The sequence below is a fragment of the Lolium perenne genome, chromosome 2 (assembly GCF_019359855.2).
Source record: "Lolium perenne isolate Kyuss_39 chromosome 2, Kyuss_2.0, whole genome shotgun sequence".
In the NCBI taxonomy this organism is placed as follows: domain Eukaryota; kingdom Viridiplantae; phylum Streptophyta; class Magnoliopsida; order Poales; family Poaceae; genus Lolium; species Lolium perenne.
In genome coordinates, this window is record NC_067245.2 from 30639351 (window position 1) to 30658009 (window position 18659).

The 18659-nt window shown below is 43.3% G+C and overlaps 1 protein-coding gene across 1 annotated transcript; it reads right to left on the reverse strand.

Annotated features, from left to right (window-relative positions):
- Positions 1–1622: 1622 nt before the first annotated feature.
- Positions 1623–7669, reverse strand: LOC127331682 (uncharacterized). Its single transcript, XM_071825290.1, has 10 exons — positions 7578–7669; positions 4437–7044; positions 4244–4355; positions 3673–4161; positions 3418–3613; positions 3250–3320; positions 3029–3166; positions 2893–2958; positions 2689–2811; positions 1623–1919 (listed from the first exon to the last, which is right to left on the reverse strand). The coding sequence occupies exons 2-9, from the start codon at positions 7034–7036 to the stop codon at positions 2689–2691; spliced, it is 3795 nt and encodes a 1264-aa protein (XP_071681391.1). The 5' UTR covers positions 7037–7044; positions 7578–7669; the 3' UTR covers positions 1623–1919.
- Between the last annotated feature and the right edge of the window lie 10990 nt (positions 7670–18659).

Sequence of the window (18659 nt, forward strand, 5' to 3'; positions counted from 1 at the left end):
CGCTCCACATCTGCGTCTCCGCGCGCGCTCGCTCGCCTTGAATGTCTGTCTGCTTAATTTTGTCACCCGCGAGCTCGCGCGACACCTACCTACCAAGCATAGCCGCCGTCGTTGCAAATTGCAAAGGAATCAAACGAACCATGCATGCAAAAAAATATAGTAAACCCAATCGATCAGATTGATTTTGATTGATTGCGTACCAATTTTTTTTCTCGTCCCACTGTGTACTCCGTACGTATATACCAATTCGTAGTGTGTATCTCTCAACAAAATTAAATAATCCATATCCTGTCGGTTTGGAGGAACGGAGACCTCTAAAAACGTTTTGTTTGTCCACCAAAATGAAAAAAAAAAAAAAAACCAAACGAAGGTGAGAGCGCGCGCCATGGACCGCGCGTTGGATCGCTAGCTCGCTCTACGCCGCCATCCATCGATCAACTCTCTTGCTACTCTCCTCCATCTTTTTTCTTTTTATTACCGATACAACCCCAAGTCTGCGTCTTTCCTCTGCACTGTGCAAAAAGAGTTAATATCACTGTGCATGCATAAACTAGTCTTTTATATTACGTGCATACTTGTAAAAGCGGTGATAAACTGGTACACTAACTTGTGATGGATGGATGGATGGATGTGCAAAACTGGTCTAAATTGCCCTAGTGAGTGCATACACGTGGCGTTATTTATCTTCCAAAAAAAACCCTTCATATTTTTCGTTTGCACTCGTGAACTTCCGCCGTTGCGTTTTTAATCTCGGTCGTCCCGGATTCTGTCGCCACGTTCTTCGACGGGGCCAGCGAGGAGCACGGCGTCCAAGTCCTGGCGCCGATGACCTTGTACCTCATCCCCGGGTGCAGCGCCCTATGCCGGTGGCCGCCATCCAGCTTTACAACCTTTCCCGTGTAGCTATAAGTGCACGGCAAAGCCTTAGAAGTGCACGGCAAAGCCTTTGCCGTGTAACAATACACGGCAAAGATCGCACGGCAAAAATCAGGACGGCAAACGTATCTTTGCCGTGCGCATGGATGAAAATGCACGGCAAAGATTTTGCCGTGCGCCTTGCTACCTTCCACGGCACAGAAAAGCACTTGACGCCGTCCCGGGCGAGACGGCGCCGCTGGTGGGTCCCAGTAGGACACTTTGCCGTGCACCCTCACATGGCAAAGACTCTGCCCTTTGCCGTGCACCCTTACACGGCAAAGACTCTGCCCTTTGCCGTGCACCCTTACACGGCAAAGACTCTGCCCTTTGCCGTGCACCCTCACACGGCAAAGACTCTTCCCTTTGCCGTGATCCCCTCTCTGCCGTGCGCCTCTCTCTGCCGGGCGATATCCCTTTGCCGTGCGCCTCCGTCTGCCGTGTCCTCTTTGCCGTGTGCATTCTGGGCCAGCACACGGCAAAGTGACCATTTGGTCACCAGTGCGTCCCTGGAGCGCAGTATGGCGCCGCGTGTCATCTTTGCCGTGTGTCGTCACACGGCAAAGAGACTTTGGTTTCTTTGCCGTGCGTCTACACACAGCAAAGGCTCCTATGTGTATTTTTTTTCACCCTTTTTCCATTTTTAACAGCAATTCGAATTCAAATATACACAAATATGTATAAAGACCAACATCTGTGGCACAATATCGACATAATTCAATTCATATAACATGTAATGCACAATATAATGATCTATTGCCACAAATAGATCACATACAAGATCAAACAACACAACATATGTCCATAATAAGTGCATACAAGAACCAAAGCCACAAATAGAGTGCATATGTCCATAATAAGATCATACAAGTTCACACATAGTCCAAACCACAAATAAAATACAAGTTCACACATAGAGTCCAAACCACAAATAGAGTACAACCATGCATAGAGCTCATCACATGTAATCAAAACGTCGAATAGCTCCTTCCTTCATGCACGTCCTACAAAATAGAACTCAAAGACATGAGATTCATGTACCAATATATATGTATGTATGTATATCTAGATATGCATGAGAGTGGCGGACCTACAGAGAAAATATTGGGCGGGCCAAGCTAAAGCAGAACACAAAGAATTCTAATTGTAAGACATGTATATTTGTAGGCAACTAGGCATTAGTCAATATAGTGCATACATTTGATCCATCAGATCATACATATATGGCGATTTACCTCAAAACAAAATAAAGCATACCAAATTACCAAGATTCATTTTGATCATAAGGTATGAAGCAGCTACGGAAACATGGAGTTACATACTACAGATTTGCTTTCCGATGTTTTGAAAACCGGATCAATTCTTCATTTGAGTGTTCATTTGCATCGTCTATATGGTTGTCTAAACGAATTTAGAGGATCGTAAGCCCAAAAATCGTTCCCAGTGGCTCGTCTATAGCATCGTCTAAATTTAGACGACCTCTGAATTCTGCCTATCTATTCTGTCACACATAGAGTTAACTGAATTTGTGCTAAGTGCTAACTGGAATGTATTGATTTCCTCTTGTCTATCTATCCAGTCATCCCGATATATTGGGTCACGTCTACTAACTCTTGGGCTGAACCTTATGGTACAAAAATACAGGTTCGGTCCAGTGGGTCAATGGGTAGGACCGCACCACTTGCATCTTGAATTATTGTTGTTGAGTATGCTTGTACTGTTAATTCTGCATAGATGGTAAGAGCCAAGATGTCACTAGAATTAGATACAAACCTAGAAGAGCGAGCGAGCGAGCGGGTTGTCAGGGTTACCCCCCGTAGGAGGCGTTTGCATGGTCTCGTCCTGAGACGATGGTCCACCGAGCTCCGCGTTGTTGGATCCACCGGAGGCCTGAAGCTACAAGATTGAAAATTGCGAGCCTTAGTCAATATTGTTGGATCCACCGGAGGCCTACACCTAATACGCAAAACAACTTACCCATGCGTTGAGGTTAAAAGGAGGTGGACCAACTGTAGGAAGAGTGGCGCCACTTGGCAGAAGGGCCTGGAAATCAAGCATGTGCGGGTAAGGTGTATGGAAGGATTTGTTTTAGGTCCTATGATAAAGAACTTACCGATAACTGGGACTCGCACGCTGCCATCCTCTGTGTAAACCACGCCATAATCTGATTTTGTTGCGCCATCATCTGACTCTGCTGAGCAAGGAGGGCCTGTGCCTGCTCCCTCTCTTTCCTCTCATTCTCAAAGTCCTCCTACATTGTGTCATTAGAAGGTCATGGATGTTGCAATGGAAAACATGGAATGAAGTGTGGATGACAAAGGAAGAAAAGCATACCCGAAGCTTCTCAATGGCTCTAGACGCCGGCGTCGGGGGCGAGGAAGCGTATGGTAGTGGAGGAGCTCGAGCTGTCATGCCTAATCTCTCTCATAGACCGGACGGTCCTAGGATCGATGGCGCTATCACACATCCACAAGCGGCCATTCTTCCTGCCACCTCCCCTACGCATGGCAACCTCGGGGTCAAAGGGCTCGATCTCAGGGTTCGCCTCGCCATATGATTCAGCAAAGCCGGCCCGGTACTCGGTGTCCTTCAGCTCGGCGTTCTCGCTCACCCACGATAGTGTCCCATCCTTGTTCTTCTTCTGATGGCACTCTTTCCACACCAGAAACATCGAGGGCGTCGTTCCTAACTCTTTTTCCTGCAAAAGAGAGCACGAAGATGCATCAAGAGGGACGCATTTGCGGAATAAGGAACAACCTGATGAGCAAGGTTAAGAGAAAGCTTTTTCTCACCTTGTTCTGCATGATGACGGTCATGGGCATGCTGCCTTGCGTGTGTGACCCACCTATCATCGCAGCTCTCTTTAGCTGTCCTGCTATGTGCCTCCTCTTGAACTCGGCGCTTGTCCACCAATGGACCACCAACTTCGACCAAGCCAATTTCAGGTTTCCGTCTCACCCGATGCGGGTCAAACCAGTGACACTTGAATACAACGGGATCTAGGCCTTTGCCGAAACCATAAGGCAGCTCGTATATCCCCTCGACTCTACCATAGTACTGGAGCTTATCTGAGCCTTCACACACAACCCCACTATTTATTGTCTTCCGGTTGGCCCGGCGTTGTGTGTACTGATGGGTATGGAAGCGATACCCATTCACATCATAAGCATCGAATGCATTGACAGGTGAGCTAAAGCCCTTGGCAATTTTTCTCAAGTCCGGATTCATTTCAATGTCATTTTGTGCCTACAAGTTCGATAGGAGAAGTTTAGTAGGAGAGGTGGCTGAATAATGTAGGCACTACAAGCAAAGTTATATAGAAAGGTACCAAATTCGAGAACCAGTTAATGAAACCGTATCCACCACCATTTTCAAAGAGATCCTGGTCATCTTGGGCCGTACGACTCCTGCTTAGCTTCCAATATTTTTTATTGAATCGTCTACGGGAATAAAAAGAGGAAATGTTAGCCACACGGTAACGAGCGAATGTGTGTGAAAAACAATAAGTGGGAAGCACTTACTCGATGTACGGCTTCACTTCCTTCATGCTTTTCAAGACATAAGAGTGGATTAAACCCCACTTGGGATCCGTTATCTTGAGCCTCTTCGTGCCGCTTGATTTGCCACCTAACCCTATGAATATGCCAAGCTTGGGTACATCTTCAGGGTTGGCGGCATTGTAACGAAGGATTGGATTGTGTCGAGTGCGAATGTTTTCATCGTAGTACTTTGTCGTGAAGTTTGAAACCTCCTTGTTAAGGGCTGCCTCGGCTATGGATGCCTCGATCTTGCATTTATTGCCACAGTCCTCACGAAGCTTCTTTGTTTCTCTCTCAGGGCCATACTGCCAACGGGTCTGCACATTGGCCCCAAGTAAAGCCTCCTGCGGGAGATGCAAAATCAGATGTTGCATCGGATTAAAGAACCCTGGCGGAAGGAGCATCTCTAGCTTACAAAGCAACTCGGGTGCCTGTTTGTCTAGCTTCTCAACCACTTTTTTATCTAACTCCTTAGCACAAAGCTGGCGGAAGAAAAAGCTCAACTCCGATAGCACTAGCCAAGTCTCCTCATCGACATAGCCTCGAATCATGATCGGCATTATCCGCTGAAGCCACACGTGATAATCATGACTCTTGAGCCCATGCACTCGCAACGTCTCCAAGTTTGCTCCCCTCATCCAGTTAGCTGCATACCCATCAGGGAAGAACAAGCATTGGACGATCCACTGGAATATTTCCTTCCTTTCTTTCCTTGTAGGGCAGAACGGGGCCTTTCGCCTAGTCCACCCGCCTTTGAGTCCGGGAGGCCGCATGTTCAAATTTGGCCTATCGCACCATATTTCCTGATCTAGCCTAGCCTTAACATTATCCTTCGTCTTCTCGGTGTCCATGATTGTGCTCCAAAGGGCCTCGCCAATATTCTTTTCGGTGTGCATTACATCAATGTTATGTGGAAGCTCTAGGTCTTCAAAGTAAGGAAGCTTCCATAAGCATGGAATGTGGGTCCACTGGTGTGTCTCCCCGTATCCCACGAAACCATTACCATCGGGGTTCGGCACGAGAGCCTCTAACTCAGACTTAGTATCCTTGCCGGTTGGCAGATGTGGACGTGGAGTATGGACAGCAACGCCTTTCTTGAAGTTCTTTTTGTCACTCCTATATTTATGCTTCGCTTCAAGGTACTTTCGGTGTTCATCAAAGCAGGAATACTTGCCTCCATTCTTCAGCCAGAAGAAAGTCATAGCCTGCCTACACAGCGGGCACGGCCACTTCCCATGTGTACACCAGCCGCAGAACAACGCACGTGCTGGTAGGTCATGCAGTGATGTGTGGTACCAGACATACATATCGAAGTGTTGCTTTGTTGTGGCGTCGTAAGTTCGCACCCCACGGTCGTTCCACCCGACAAGCAAGTCATCCACTAGCGGCTCCAGGTACACATTCATGTTCTTCCCTGGGTATTTTGGCCCTGGTATAATCATCGACACAAACATGTTCTCGGATCTCATGACGACGCCAGGAGGGAGGTTGAGGGGAATAACAAACACAGGCCAACAACTGTACGTTGCAGCTGACATACCATATGGATTGAACCCATCGGTTGATATCGCAACTGCTACGCTCCTCGAGTCGCCCGCTTTCTTTGGATATTTCTTCGCGAAGTTCTGCCATGCTTGACCATCCGACGGATGTATCATCTTGTCTGTGTACCGGTTCCCCTCAACGGGCCACCGCATCTGTTGGGCAGATTCCTCCGTCATGAAAAGCCGTTGGAGCCTCGGCAAGAATGGAAGATAACGGAGAATCTTTTGGGGAATCCCTGTCTGCCTCTTCTGTCCATCACCGGTGTCAACCTCGAAGTACCTAGAGGACTTGCAATGGATGCAATAGTTTCCTTCAGCATGTTCATTTCTAAATAGCATGCATCCCTTTGGACAAGCATCTATCTTCTTATATGTCATCTTTAGTGAACGCAGGATTTTCGTCAACTCATAAAAGCTCTTTGTCAAGAGGTGCCCTGTCGGCAGGATGCTGCCAATGATTACCAGAAGATCATCGAACCGATCTCTAGATAAGTTACTCTGGCACTTGAAGGACATTAGGCGAGCCACGGCATCCAACTGGGTAACCTCTGTATGTGGATGAAGGGGTTTCTGCGCGGCAAACATAGCCTCGTAGAACTTCTTTGTGCTCTCCTCAGGCTCCTCGTTTGTCTCCGTCACCTGTGGTGTCTCCGCCTCCTCTGCATTACGGTTTTCAGGCACATTTGCATCAAGGAAGTCATCTAAGCACTTGTCAAACCCAGCATCAAATCCTCCCGCTAGTTGACTCGGCTGCGACTGCTTTCTAGCACGTTTTGGTGCTTTTGCAGGTGTCTCGCCATGGCAAATCCACCGACTGTATCCCGGTGTGAACCCGAATTTTATCAGGTGTATAGTCATTTCATCCTTCGACTTCCGTTTAGCATTACAACATTGCGCGCAGGGGCACAACACTTTTGCGGGTCTTATAGGGTCGGCAAACACACTGTCCACAAACTGCTCGGCCTTCTCTTGCCACTCATCAGTAAACTTCCCATGACCGGTCCAGCCCTCGTACATCCACAAACGTTCTGGATCCATCCTCTTGACTAGTACAAAAACAGACATATAATGATTTTCAACTTAACATGTTGTTAAATCAAGTATTAGTTCGATTAATTTCAAGAAATACAGGTTTTACGCGTTGCACCCACACCTATCTCTCTAATAGGTAAAGATATGTCCTAATCCCACCCGAGGATGTGCAGATTGGGTACATTCTCCATGCTCTACCCCGCCGCGAGACAGAATTTCGGCAGCACCTCCCCGCTGTTCTCCCGATACACGTCTCAGCCAAAAGCCGAGAGGGTGTGCATCCGGAGAACAACGGGGAGGTGCCGCCGAAATTCTGTCTCGTGGCGAGCTAGAGCATGGAGAATGTACCCAATCTGCACATCCTCCGGCTGTCCAAAATACGTGGACAATCCGAAACAGTTACGGCCATATATATATGCAATTTAATGCATATATATATTCGCGTAACCCTTCCGAACGGGAGACGCCTAGGTAACGCGACTGACTTGGTGATCTAGACACAAAAATAAAACCTAGGTACATGTAATGTTAGGTGCGAGATTTATACCCTAGAAGCGTGAGCGAATCGTCGAAGAAGATCTGGGACACTCCTTCAACCAGCTCTACGACGCCGGCCCCGGTGTCCACCTCGAAGCATAGCCTGCCCATGCAAATGATACACATTATTATACAAATTTTGTTTTAGAAACACGAAAATGACTAATCTGTCAACATAGTGTTTGTAATCGCTGTCATTGACAGCTTAACATAATTTCCACTATACCAATCTAACTGAAGTCAACATGCCCCCCCTCAAACCCACGTGGGCTCGTGGTGTAGGCGTTGAGCTAGGTTAGTGGAATCGGTATATTTTACCGATGACGGAGGATCAGGACGCGAAAGCAGGAACGCTTAGTCCGAGGAGGATGCAGTGGATATATGTTTTTGTGATAGAGTAAGAATAGAGTTTTTGCTCTACCTAGCGTGGAAATACATTGACTCGCTAATAAACATAGTCTAGCAATAGGCAGTTCAACCGACGGTATATATGCACGGCTCCCATGTCAAAGTACACAGATACTAGGTTGATTGTCGCTAGGCCATCGGTTTTCAGCGATCTCACGAGCAAAGATTACATGGGAAGATGCAACACATGGGAAAATGTGCGGTGCACGGCTTGTGGAAATAAGGCCCCAGGCTTGATTTTTAACATGACACGGAGTTTCTTACTACAAGTGTGTGTACGGAACGTATTCCTTTATGGAAAAAGCACGGATACACGTGTGGAGTTTAGGCATACTTGTGTATAGCTAGCTGGAGTACTACTCCTTCCGATCACATCTAATTGACGTGGAGTACTATGAGCACGGTCATTCTGTTGGACTGAACATTTTCCGAAGCATCAACACAAATTAAGGATTCGCCCGTATCTAGCCAAAACATCCCTTAATTTGTGTTTTGCAATTGGAGTACTCCATGTAAAGAGTCGTAACGTCACGGGTGGGAGCACTTATTATCATTGCGAAAAACGAGGAGACATGTGCATCAAATCCGGATGGTGTAGTTAATTTGCAGCAAATTAATCAGCTCGGGCGAACCAAAACCTCCGAGAAAACAAAACACACGAGCGAGGCATCTCCTACTTATTCACTCTCTCGCTCCAGAAGAGATGCGCGACGCATCCTCTCCTCGGCCCCTTTTCTTCCTTCTCCACACGACCACACCCGCCGCCGCCGCTCACCGGCCACCCCAGTCCCGCCACTCGCCGGCGCCGCTCCAGGAGCACCTCTTCCCGATCGATTCCACTGCAGAAGCCGCCCTCCATCGCCTCCATTCTTTCTGCCGCAAAACCCTAAGGGCCCTCCATCGAGGACGAACCAGCCCGGCCACAAACGGCTTCTCCTAGTCCTCCTCGACCTCCTCACCCAGCTGGGAGTACGACCTCCAGATGGAGATGCACCAACGCCGCGACCGGGAGGGAGACCGACTTGCTCTCCTCCGACGTCCGTCAGCTGCTGACCGAACCCCGGCCCGCCGCCTCAACAAGCCTTTGGTGAGTACTGAATAGCCTCCTTCATTCACCTCACCGATTCTTTTTGAGATGGATGGAAGGGAAGCTACTGATGCTGGTTTGGGATGGATGGCACTCATGGCAGTCGATGTAAAGCCCATGGGTGCTGCTGTGCGCCGGAGAGGAATATTAATTGATTTCTTTAGCATTAATTTTTTTGTTTAAGTTATAGCGTTGCTGCTGAATATGTCCGCATACATCCTCAAATATTTCTTTTCAAATGACAGCTGAATGATAGAATGGAGTTAAGAAACATTTAAATTAACTTTCTCTCTTTGATATGCTTCTTTACCTCAAGTATTTGCATGCTTCTCCTCAGCACCCATCGAAATATTGACTGAAAACAAAACTCACTACATAGAAAGTCGGAGAGGCCACTAGGACGTGAGCACAAGGAGATGACCTTCATTATCGCCAAGTTCCAGCCCTGCCACAAGTAGCACCGCCTGCGCTCTGTCCACTCCGATGGGAACCCCAGTGATATCTCTATTCCTACCTCTTGTGTTGCAGGACGCTGCCCACGTGTATGTGTAAAAAAAATCCGATCTTTTACCGTTATGCACCACTAAGATCCTTAAGCCTATGAGGAAGGAAGTGTAGCGTCATGTTTGCAATGCTTTTCTGCTGTAGTTTTCTACAAGAGCTGTTTTTTGTTGTAATTTGTAAGCAGTTATCCAACGAAACAACCAAATGGGATGGGAAAATTCAGTTACCTTCTCTGCTTCTCTACCTCTGGAATATTTTCTTTCGTATCACACTAATTTACTACATGTAGATGTACCGACTGATCCTATTTGAGAGGTGTTTTATCTGCTATTTTTTAGGTAATATCATTCAAAGATAATCTAGTCTACCTCTGGACTGATGTTTTTATGCAAACCACTCTTTGATTTGCACCAACAACATTTATAGTAAATAAAATACGTTACTAGATTCAGGTTTGGTCATTTTTTATCCTATGTTTGACTTTCTTTTACCTACCGGTTTGCACAAGCTGCTATTAACTAGCACTGAAAAGAAAAAGCATTCTCGTGTGGGCATATGAAAAGAAACATAATTTATTTGCTATCACAAGATATTCTGAACTCTTTCAGAAGCATGTGATGAGCAAGACCTGGCTAGTTTTTCTCTATGCTATTACTATGTTTATTATTTTATTTGCTATCGACGGCAATCTCCATACATACAACGACTACACATTTCTATGCTGAGATACTGACTAAGACTGATGTTGATTAGCCTCCCTTTTTATGTAGGATCTTGTGCATCTCCTCAGTAAGCGAGATACTTACCGAAAACAAAACGCACTACACATAGAGTCGGAGAGGCAAACATGGGGATGGCCTTCACTGGCTTGAAGTTCCGTCCTCCTCTGATGGGCAGGCTACTGAGACCTCTCATCCTACGTCTTACTTGTGTCGCAGGACACAGTCCGCGTGTATGTGTATAAAAAACTGATCTTTTATCATTACGTGCCACTAAGATCCTTAACACCCATGAGGAAGGAAGTGTAGCTTCAACTTTGCAATGCCTCGTTGCTGTAGTTTTCTGAGTTGTGTCATTGTAATTTGTAAGTAGTTAACCCAAGGAAACAACCAAACAGGGTGGCAAAATTCAATTACCTTCTGAGCTTCCCTGCATCTAAAATATTGCCTTTTGTATCACATTTTACTACATGTAGATGTACCGACTGATTGTATTTGAGAGATGTTTTATCTGCTCTTTTTATGTAATAGCATGCATATATAATCTAGTCTACCTCTGGACCTGATGTTTTTATACCATACTTTAATATATCTAAAAAATGATTCCGTCTCAATTCCGTTTTATATGCTACCTTTTAGGTAATAACATTCAGAATAAATCTATCTTTAGTTTTTTTTAATTTAAGTGGTTAGTAAATTTAACATTACTATAAACTAACAATATGTTGATGCTAATGACAACGGTGCTCATTGATCACAATTTTTTTTTTCTATTTACATAATTGTGTTTATTGATTGATCAAAATATGATACCCCAGGCTTGCCCTATTACACATGACTCTTATAAAGATTAATGCTAGTACACATTTGAGAGACAGTTATCTTACATATATTACTGTATTTGGCTGCCATTTTACCTTTTAAATTTGTTACTTTTTTTTATAAAAATTAGTCTGATCTACAAAACAAATGTTTACCACCCTTTTGTGATAATAAAATAGTCAGCTACCACATGCAAGTTATAAGTTACTACGATCTTTCAAGATGCCTTTAATGCTAATCTTGGTATGACTTCAACTCATATGAAACTTATCAGATAAGAAGACCTTTCAAATCATGACATACATTGTCTGGTTCCGGGAGGATGTAGAAGTATACAGAAGGATGGATGCTCTTGGAGGTCTTATTCAGAACCACATCCCATGGTGACAAGGTAATCCCTCTCCAACCCTACCGATTTGCTATGTATGGTTGCTGGAGATGGTGATCCGCTGTGTGTTCTTGCCAAATGCAAGGAATAGCTATGAAAGAGTAAAGAGTTATGTGATAAATATTTCTATATTTTTTGTGAAACAGCCAAACGGGATGGAAAAATTCAGACTCTAAATATTTACTTGTTGTTATAGGGAACTTTGTAAGGATAGATGATATTCTGCACTGCACGTTCAGATTCTAATTTTAGCTTCGGAATCAACTTACATAAGGAACGATGTCTGCGTGTATGAGTAGAAAAAATTCCATCTTTATGGTTATGAGATTCGTTCTCAAGTGATGACGGTCATAGATTCACAGACTATTCTAGATTTTCTCTAGGTGCGATCGCTGCACCTGATTTGCTTGTTGGATTCGAAGCTAGCTTACACACAGTTTCTAAATTTCAGATTCTCCTTATATTCTAATCTAGTGCAACTTGGAGCACCCATGTGGTGTTACTAAGCAAGTTGTTCTCCTAGAAGACAAGCGCTTCTTGCTTATTTCCGATGTAATCTCTTGGTGTTATTTCTCACATGCGTATAAATATATGTCAATTACTTGCAGAGATACTGTTTTGATGTAAGTTATGATATATGAGTTGGAATTACCTATAAAGGCATTAGTTGGTTTGGAATAGATGATCATTTCTTGATCCAGACCATGTGCGAAAACACTAGTAGATCAACAAATAGGAGATTTGGCATTGTTTCGAATGGATCTAGCTGTAAGGTTTCACACCATGTTTTCCGTTTATTTAGTTCTCCATGTTGTTGTCCTGTTTCCTCTTTTGTGGACCTAATTTTATTTAGGATTCTGGTTATGTGCATCTATAGACACAACTTTGATTGAAGATTTGAATTGACACTTTAAACAACATGTGTTCCGTAGTATTTTTTTTTTGTTTCACCTTGTACTCAAATAAGATAGCACTTATTATTTTGTAAAGTTCTTTCCTATAGTTTTTACCCTTAATGCATAGAGACTGATTTGGCACTTTGGTTGCCTAATGGTAGCTACTGCTGAGAGAATATACGCTTAATTATGTGTCCTATATAAATATCTTGATGTTGTACTGCTGTGTATACATGTCTCTTCTACTACTATAAAACTATAGGGAGTCTGTTTGATGTATGCAACAGCTCAGTGTACTCTATTTTGCATTCGTTGCAATATATATAGAATTTTTCACGATTTTCTCACGATCTCCTCCCTTCTCGGCCTTGTGACTTATTAGCAACATTTTTTTTCTTTTACATATTAGCTATTTTCCTTTTATTTTTGCGTAACTAGGTATTTGTGGTGAGAACGGCGGGTTGTTGATAAAGAATTAATAAAAGTCTTTAATTTGGTTCTGTTCTTATCCTGTGTGAAAAATCACAATCTTAATCATTGTTTTATGTTCAAATTGAGGGATACAACAAAAAAATCTTGAACTCTCTGTGTGTATTGAAGTGCAACGCGTAGCAAAGCTACAAAAAAAGACCATAAAGGCAACTATACAGGGCTAACATTTGTTAACCTTCCAGGCTCAGTAGGAGGCTGAGCGTGGATAGGAAACTGCCAACGTGTTGTGGCACCAGCAAGCATCCAAAGCCTGTATTCAATGAGGATGTCTTTTACAAGCTCTTGTTGGCTAGGATCGATGTTTTGGGAGATGATATTGAGAAGAATCGAGTGAGAATGAAGTGAATGGATGATTTATTGAAAGGGACTGCTGGGTATTTATAGGTCCCCAAGAGTCGTTTACATGTCGGTTACAAAGCCTCACGGCTGTTCCGAATAGACGTGGTGTCGTTTCGGTATGGGCAGCGTTTGGACAACGCTAGATAATAACTGACAAGTTAGCCTATATCTAACGCTAACTGCTAACTGCTATTTTATCTCTAACACTCCCCCTTGGACAACGCTGTTCAATTTCCATTGTGACGCCATCGTCTTGAATCTTCACATAGTCGTGAGTGTTGAAAAACCCTTGGTTGATCTTGATGCTCTCCGATCTTGTGAATCTTGAGAAGCTTTGATATCCTTCTAAATCCTGTGGAAACATATAAGAAGGAAATATAGAAATTTTGCTATACCGTAGGTATAGTATTTGTCTCATTAAAACCTATATGAGAAATCCGTTGGAGAACTCATAAGGAAGAGAGTACAATATTTCTTATTTATAAATCAGATGATAATTAATAAGTTCAGTTCTAGGAGTTTCTCCCCCTGAACTTTGCATTCATTTTGCAATATTGTTCTATATATAAATCATATGCATTTGAATAATACAAATGGTATTTTCTTGATAGATAATAGTAGATGATTCTGTTGAATCTTAACTACATAATATCCGTCTTGATATGATTGCGAACACTTTTCAAGTGTTGTATAGACTTTGATTATAAAATCATCGGCATATACATAGGTCATGTAGAATCCAGGGAGGGATTTTCTTAATAACTGCATGTATGCAATCTTTATCCGAGTATCCTTTTAATAGGGAACTCTCATAGTCGATTGTACCACACAATTTTCGACTTTATTTAGTCATGGAGTGACTTTTGATGTTTTACACAATATATTTTGTGATTTGTTTTTGGACATCCATATAGATATCCGAGATGAGTGATCCATATGAGTATGAAATCACCGCGTCTATGAACTGCATGGATAGTTTATTTGTATTGCCAATAATATTGATATCGAAACGTAATTCCACTTATACCAAGAGGGTATGTTACATCATAATCGATGTCGGGTCTCTGCGTGAACCCTTGTGCTACAAGCATCGCTTTTTCACCACTTCATTATGAACAAAAATTCATTAAGTTTTCCAAAAGGGAAGATGCTTATGAGAAGAATGTATTACTGTGGTAAATACATCTCTTTTGTTTAGCGAATGCTATTCCTAATTGCCTCCTTCTAGTTGAACCAATATATGAGTGCATGAGGCACTCTACCATGGATTTTGGTTCAGGGCCCTAAAGGTTTTAGCAATTTAAGGATAAATATTTGTCGACAAATGTAGTCTTTATGTTATATGATTCTGTTGAATCAACGAAAATTATGGAAATAATATTTACATCTTTATAACTCCTCGTGATTTCCCATAACAATGGAGTCAAGGTGTTTCGATTTCCCAACACTTCAAATAGTGTGCACATATGTTGGGTTTGGATGATGAGCATCCGTTATGTTTTATTCAACTTGAGGTTGAACTACATTTACTAGTTGAGGATATAATTTCCTCTATTTCCGCGGATACATAGGAGAACTCATTTCTCATGTGACCATGTTTCTCCCCCTAATGCTCTCATTTGGGGAGAATAGTGGTGGTACGAGATACTTCCACTTTTATGGTACATTGCATGCATGCATAATGTAATTTCATGACGTTTTTGTCATAGGTAAATGTATGTGGCAGATTTGCAATGTGTTGCAAATATATTGAACTTTATGTTCAGTTAATAAGTACGTGAATATGAGGACTGAAAGTCTGATGGCATTTCTAATTTATCGGCATTCTTTGTGGTACGAATCTCCCCCTAATGCCAAAAATGTCCTTATATTAAGTGTAATCAGCGTATGGGTTATAAGCTATTCTCCTGATAGGAGCTTGAGATATTCATGATTGACGGACAATAAATAAATAGTAATATCTCACATAGATCCTATCTGTTGGAGTGGTGATATTGGTAAGAACCAAAATATCGCAGATAGGAAATACTTGTTTCATTTCCACGTACTTACTGCAAGGGGAAGCAGTATGATATGCAGTTGGAATGATCTAGAATAGATCTGCGCGTGTAAGACCGCAGGTCTCCAACAAGATGTTGGTATATTAAGATTATGTATAAAGTGGTCATTGTAATTTTAAGGTGAGAGAGCCTTAAAATTATTTTTCTCATGGCACATGTGGTGCACATAAATTCTGATGACTTGAGATTTGCAACTTTTAAGTTGTGACCAACAGAATTGTTAATAATTTTCTTATCATACCTGTTCCAGGATGATCAAGGCAATCTTGCCAAGTCTTGAATTTATCTAGATTTTGAAAATTATCTTGTAACATAAGGTACGGGTTTTATGTATGTATAACATAATCCGAATGAAGGTATAATCAGGACACAAGAGTGCATTCTGATCTACAATAATAGTACCTATAGGGAGTATGAATATGGTTCTTTAGGAACCAATAATTGTTGTGTTATGCCTATTTACGGTCATAACATCGTCCTTACTCTTAGTAAGAGTTTGGAAATGTTTCGTTTCCCTTAAAAATGATAGAAGTGGTGGTACCACTCACTTAAATAGGATTTTTTTTTCATCGGATTGTTTCCCGTAAATAGAATTGAATGTATAGAATATATTTTTACTCATATATTCACCAACATAGTATTTATGTTACAAATATCAAATATAAATACATTGCAGTATTATGTCTGATTCACATAATACAATATACATGGTCTGATAGACTTTTATTCTACATATTGTTATACAATATAACAGTTTGTAGTAATTTAATGGCTAAATGACATCAAGTGTTTATGGAGTTTAATTGAGGTCTCCAAAAACATCTTGGGTGTAGTCCACAAGCATGTCTTCATCGAGGATGATATCGTCTTTTGGCTCGAATTCTTCAATAGAACTTTGAGATGGACCAACTTGAGAGTTGTCTTGTATGTCGTTGAAGTGAGCTTCAGCTTTGTTTCCATGAACTTGTTTGACTTCTTTGCCATACTTCATGTATAGTTCCACGAGGTGGTCGGGCATACTGCATTCATTAGTACGATGATTCGTACATCCACACATTTGACAAGTTTGAGAGTTGTCATTTTGGTTATTTTTATTAAATTGACCATTCCCCTTAGATGGACCGTTGGTCTTTTGACCATTGTTCGGTTTCCACTTTCCCTTGAATTTTCGGAAATTCCGTTTACGGTTTCCAAATTTACTAGTAAAATGAGCATTAGCATGTGCTTCAGGGATTGGCATGACGCCCGTTGGGCGAGCATTGTGATTTTCCATGAGAAGTTCATCATGCTTCTCAGCCTGAAGTAATGTGTATATAAGCTCAGAATACTTTGTGTATTTCTGTTGACGATACTGCTGTTGCAATATCCTCATCGAGGGGTGGAAAGTGCATAAGGTTTTCTCCATTAAGTCCTCGTCTGAAACTTGCTTATTGCAAAATCTCAGTTTGGAATTAATCTTATGCACTGCAGAATTGTATGTAGCCACAGACTTAAAGTCCTGGAACCTTATGAGAGACCATTCTCTCTGGGCTTCTGGCAACATTACTGCTCTTTGTTGGTCATATCTCTCCTTTAGGGAGTTCCATAAAGCTAGTGGGTCCTCTTCCATCAGATATTCAGTTTTTAAATCAGGATGGAGGTGGTGCCTTATGAAATGCAATGCCACATACTTTACCACTTGTGGTATTTCTGGAGCATTTTCAGGGGGTGTGGCAATGCAAGGGCCAAGGTTACGTCCAGTCAAATTTATTTTCATATCCATGGCCCATGATAGATAGTTACTTCCATCAACTTGTAGTTCTTCGAATTCTTTCTTATTGATGCCAGCCATTTTTCCTGCATGTATAATCATGCATTTTATTAATTTTACTTGATAGTAAAATTATTTTGGTAAACAAAAATTTTGTTCTAGAGGAACAATTTTAAGCTGATGCTTTTCAAACCAAATATGTGTAGATCTTCGAATTTGAAGTTAACACATTGTAGATAATCTCCATTTTATGGAGTACATCTCTCAGTACTAGGAAGCATAATCTGACGTATGTCAGTAGACGCCCATCTAGCACCCTGTGTTATACTTTGACTGTAATATATTTGGAAGAGCACTTTGGAGATAATCATTCATTGTAACGACAAATGAATATACCTCACAGTAATGGATAATCTGTATTTGTACAGTAGATGCCATTACCTTGTGATTCGCAAATATGATTCGAGATAGTCACATTTTTATCTCTTAATGAGAAATTTGCACGAAATTTAAATTTCAAATGCAAAAATAAAATTATTGTACCAAATAGACATGTTAGAATATGCTACAGGCACATATATAAATAACATGGCACATTACATACTTGTGACTTCTAATAAACATAAGGTCTAGAATAGATGTATTTACATCACACTACACTGCTAATCTGAGTAAAGCAAACAGAGATTTTCAGACAGTAGTACTACACGTAACAGTAGTAAACTAGACACATAGCTTTCCAGACTTTTCAGTACACCGACTGTCTGGGCACATCGCTGCATCAATAGAAAAATAGGGACTAGAGTCTGGGAGGAGCGACTTGGGGAAAATAAAATCCCCTCCGGCCCGTCGTCCTCCTCGCATTATCCTCTACATCCTTCTTCACCTGACCAGCGACCGACTAGTACTTCTTCAGCAGCGGCGCGGCCCCTCCGCTGATGAGGAGGAGTGATGGGAGGCCTCGTTGAGGCGGAGCTCTGCGACGCGGCCGGTGAGGCCGAGGGCCTCGGGGGACCAAGTCCCTCTGCGGATGCCTGCAGGGCGGGCCGCTATGGCCGAGGCGAAGCGGCGGAGGAGCACCCTGGCCTCCGGCGAGGGCGTGGGAAGGGCGAGCACCGGCTCGTTTTCCTCTTTCTCCGGCGCTGGGAGATTGAGGTCGGGGAGCACCGGGGCGGCCGGCGCGGGAGCCACGGCCTCGACCTCCTCCATCGCTGCCTCCGGCTGGACCGCGTTGGGTGGCGCGAAGAAATCCGGCACGGGGTCGTAAACCGGCGGAGCAAAGTGCGCGCGGTCCTTGTCGGAGGGCGTCGGGGATGGGAGGCATGGCTGAAATCCATGCCGCATGCAGTAGTACATCGTCGGAGGCGATGCCGGTGGTGGCGGTGGCACCAGGAGTTCCTCGTCGCCGAAGTCGCGCTCGGGGTCGTCGACAAGCCAGCCGGCGCTTGGTCCGCCCAGCAGCCACTCCATGGGTGGAAGGGCGAACTCCGGCGGCACGGGCATCAGTTCGTCGATGTCCGCGCTGATGTTTGAGGCTGAGGCCTCGTCTTCGTACACTGCATCAACCACTTCTTCGGCAGCGACCGCCGGCGCGGCGACGACGACGGCCGGTTCGGCAGCGACCACC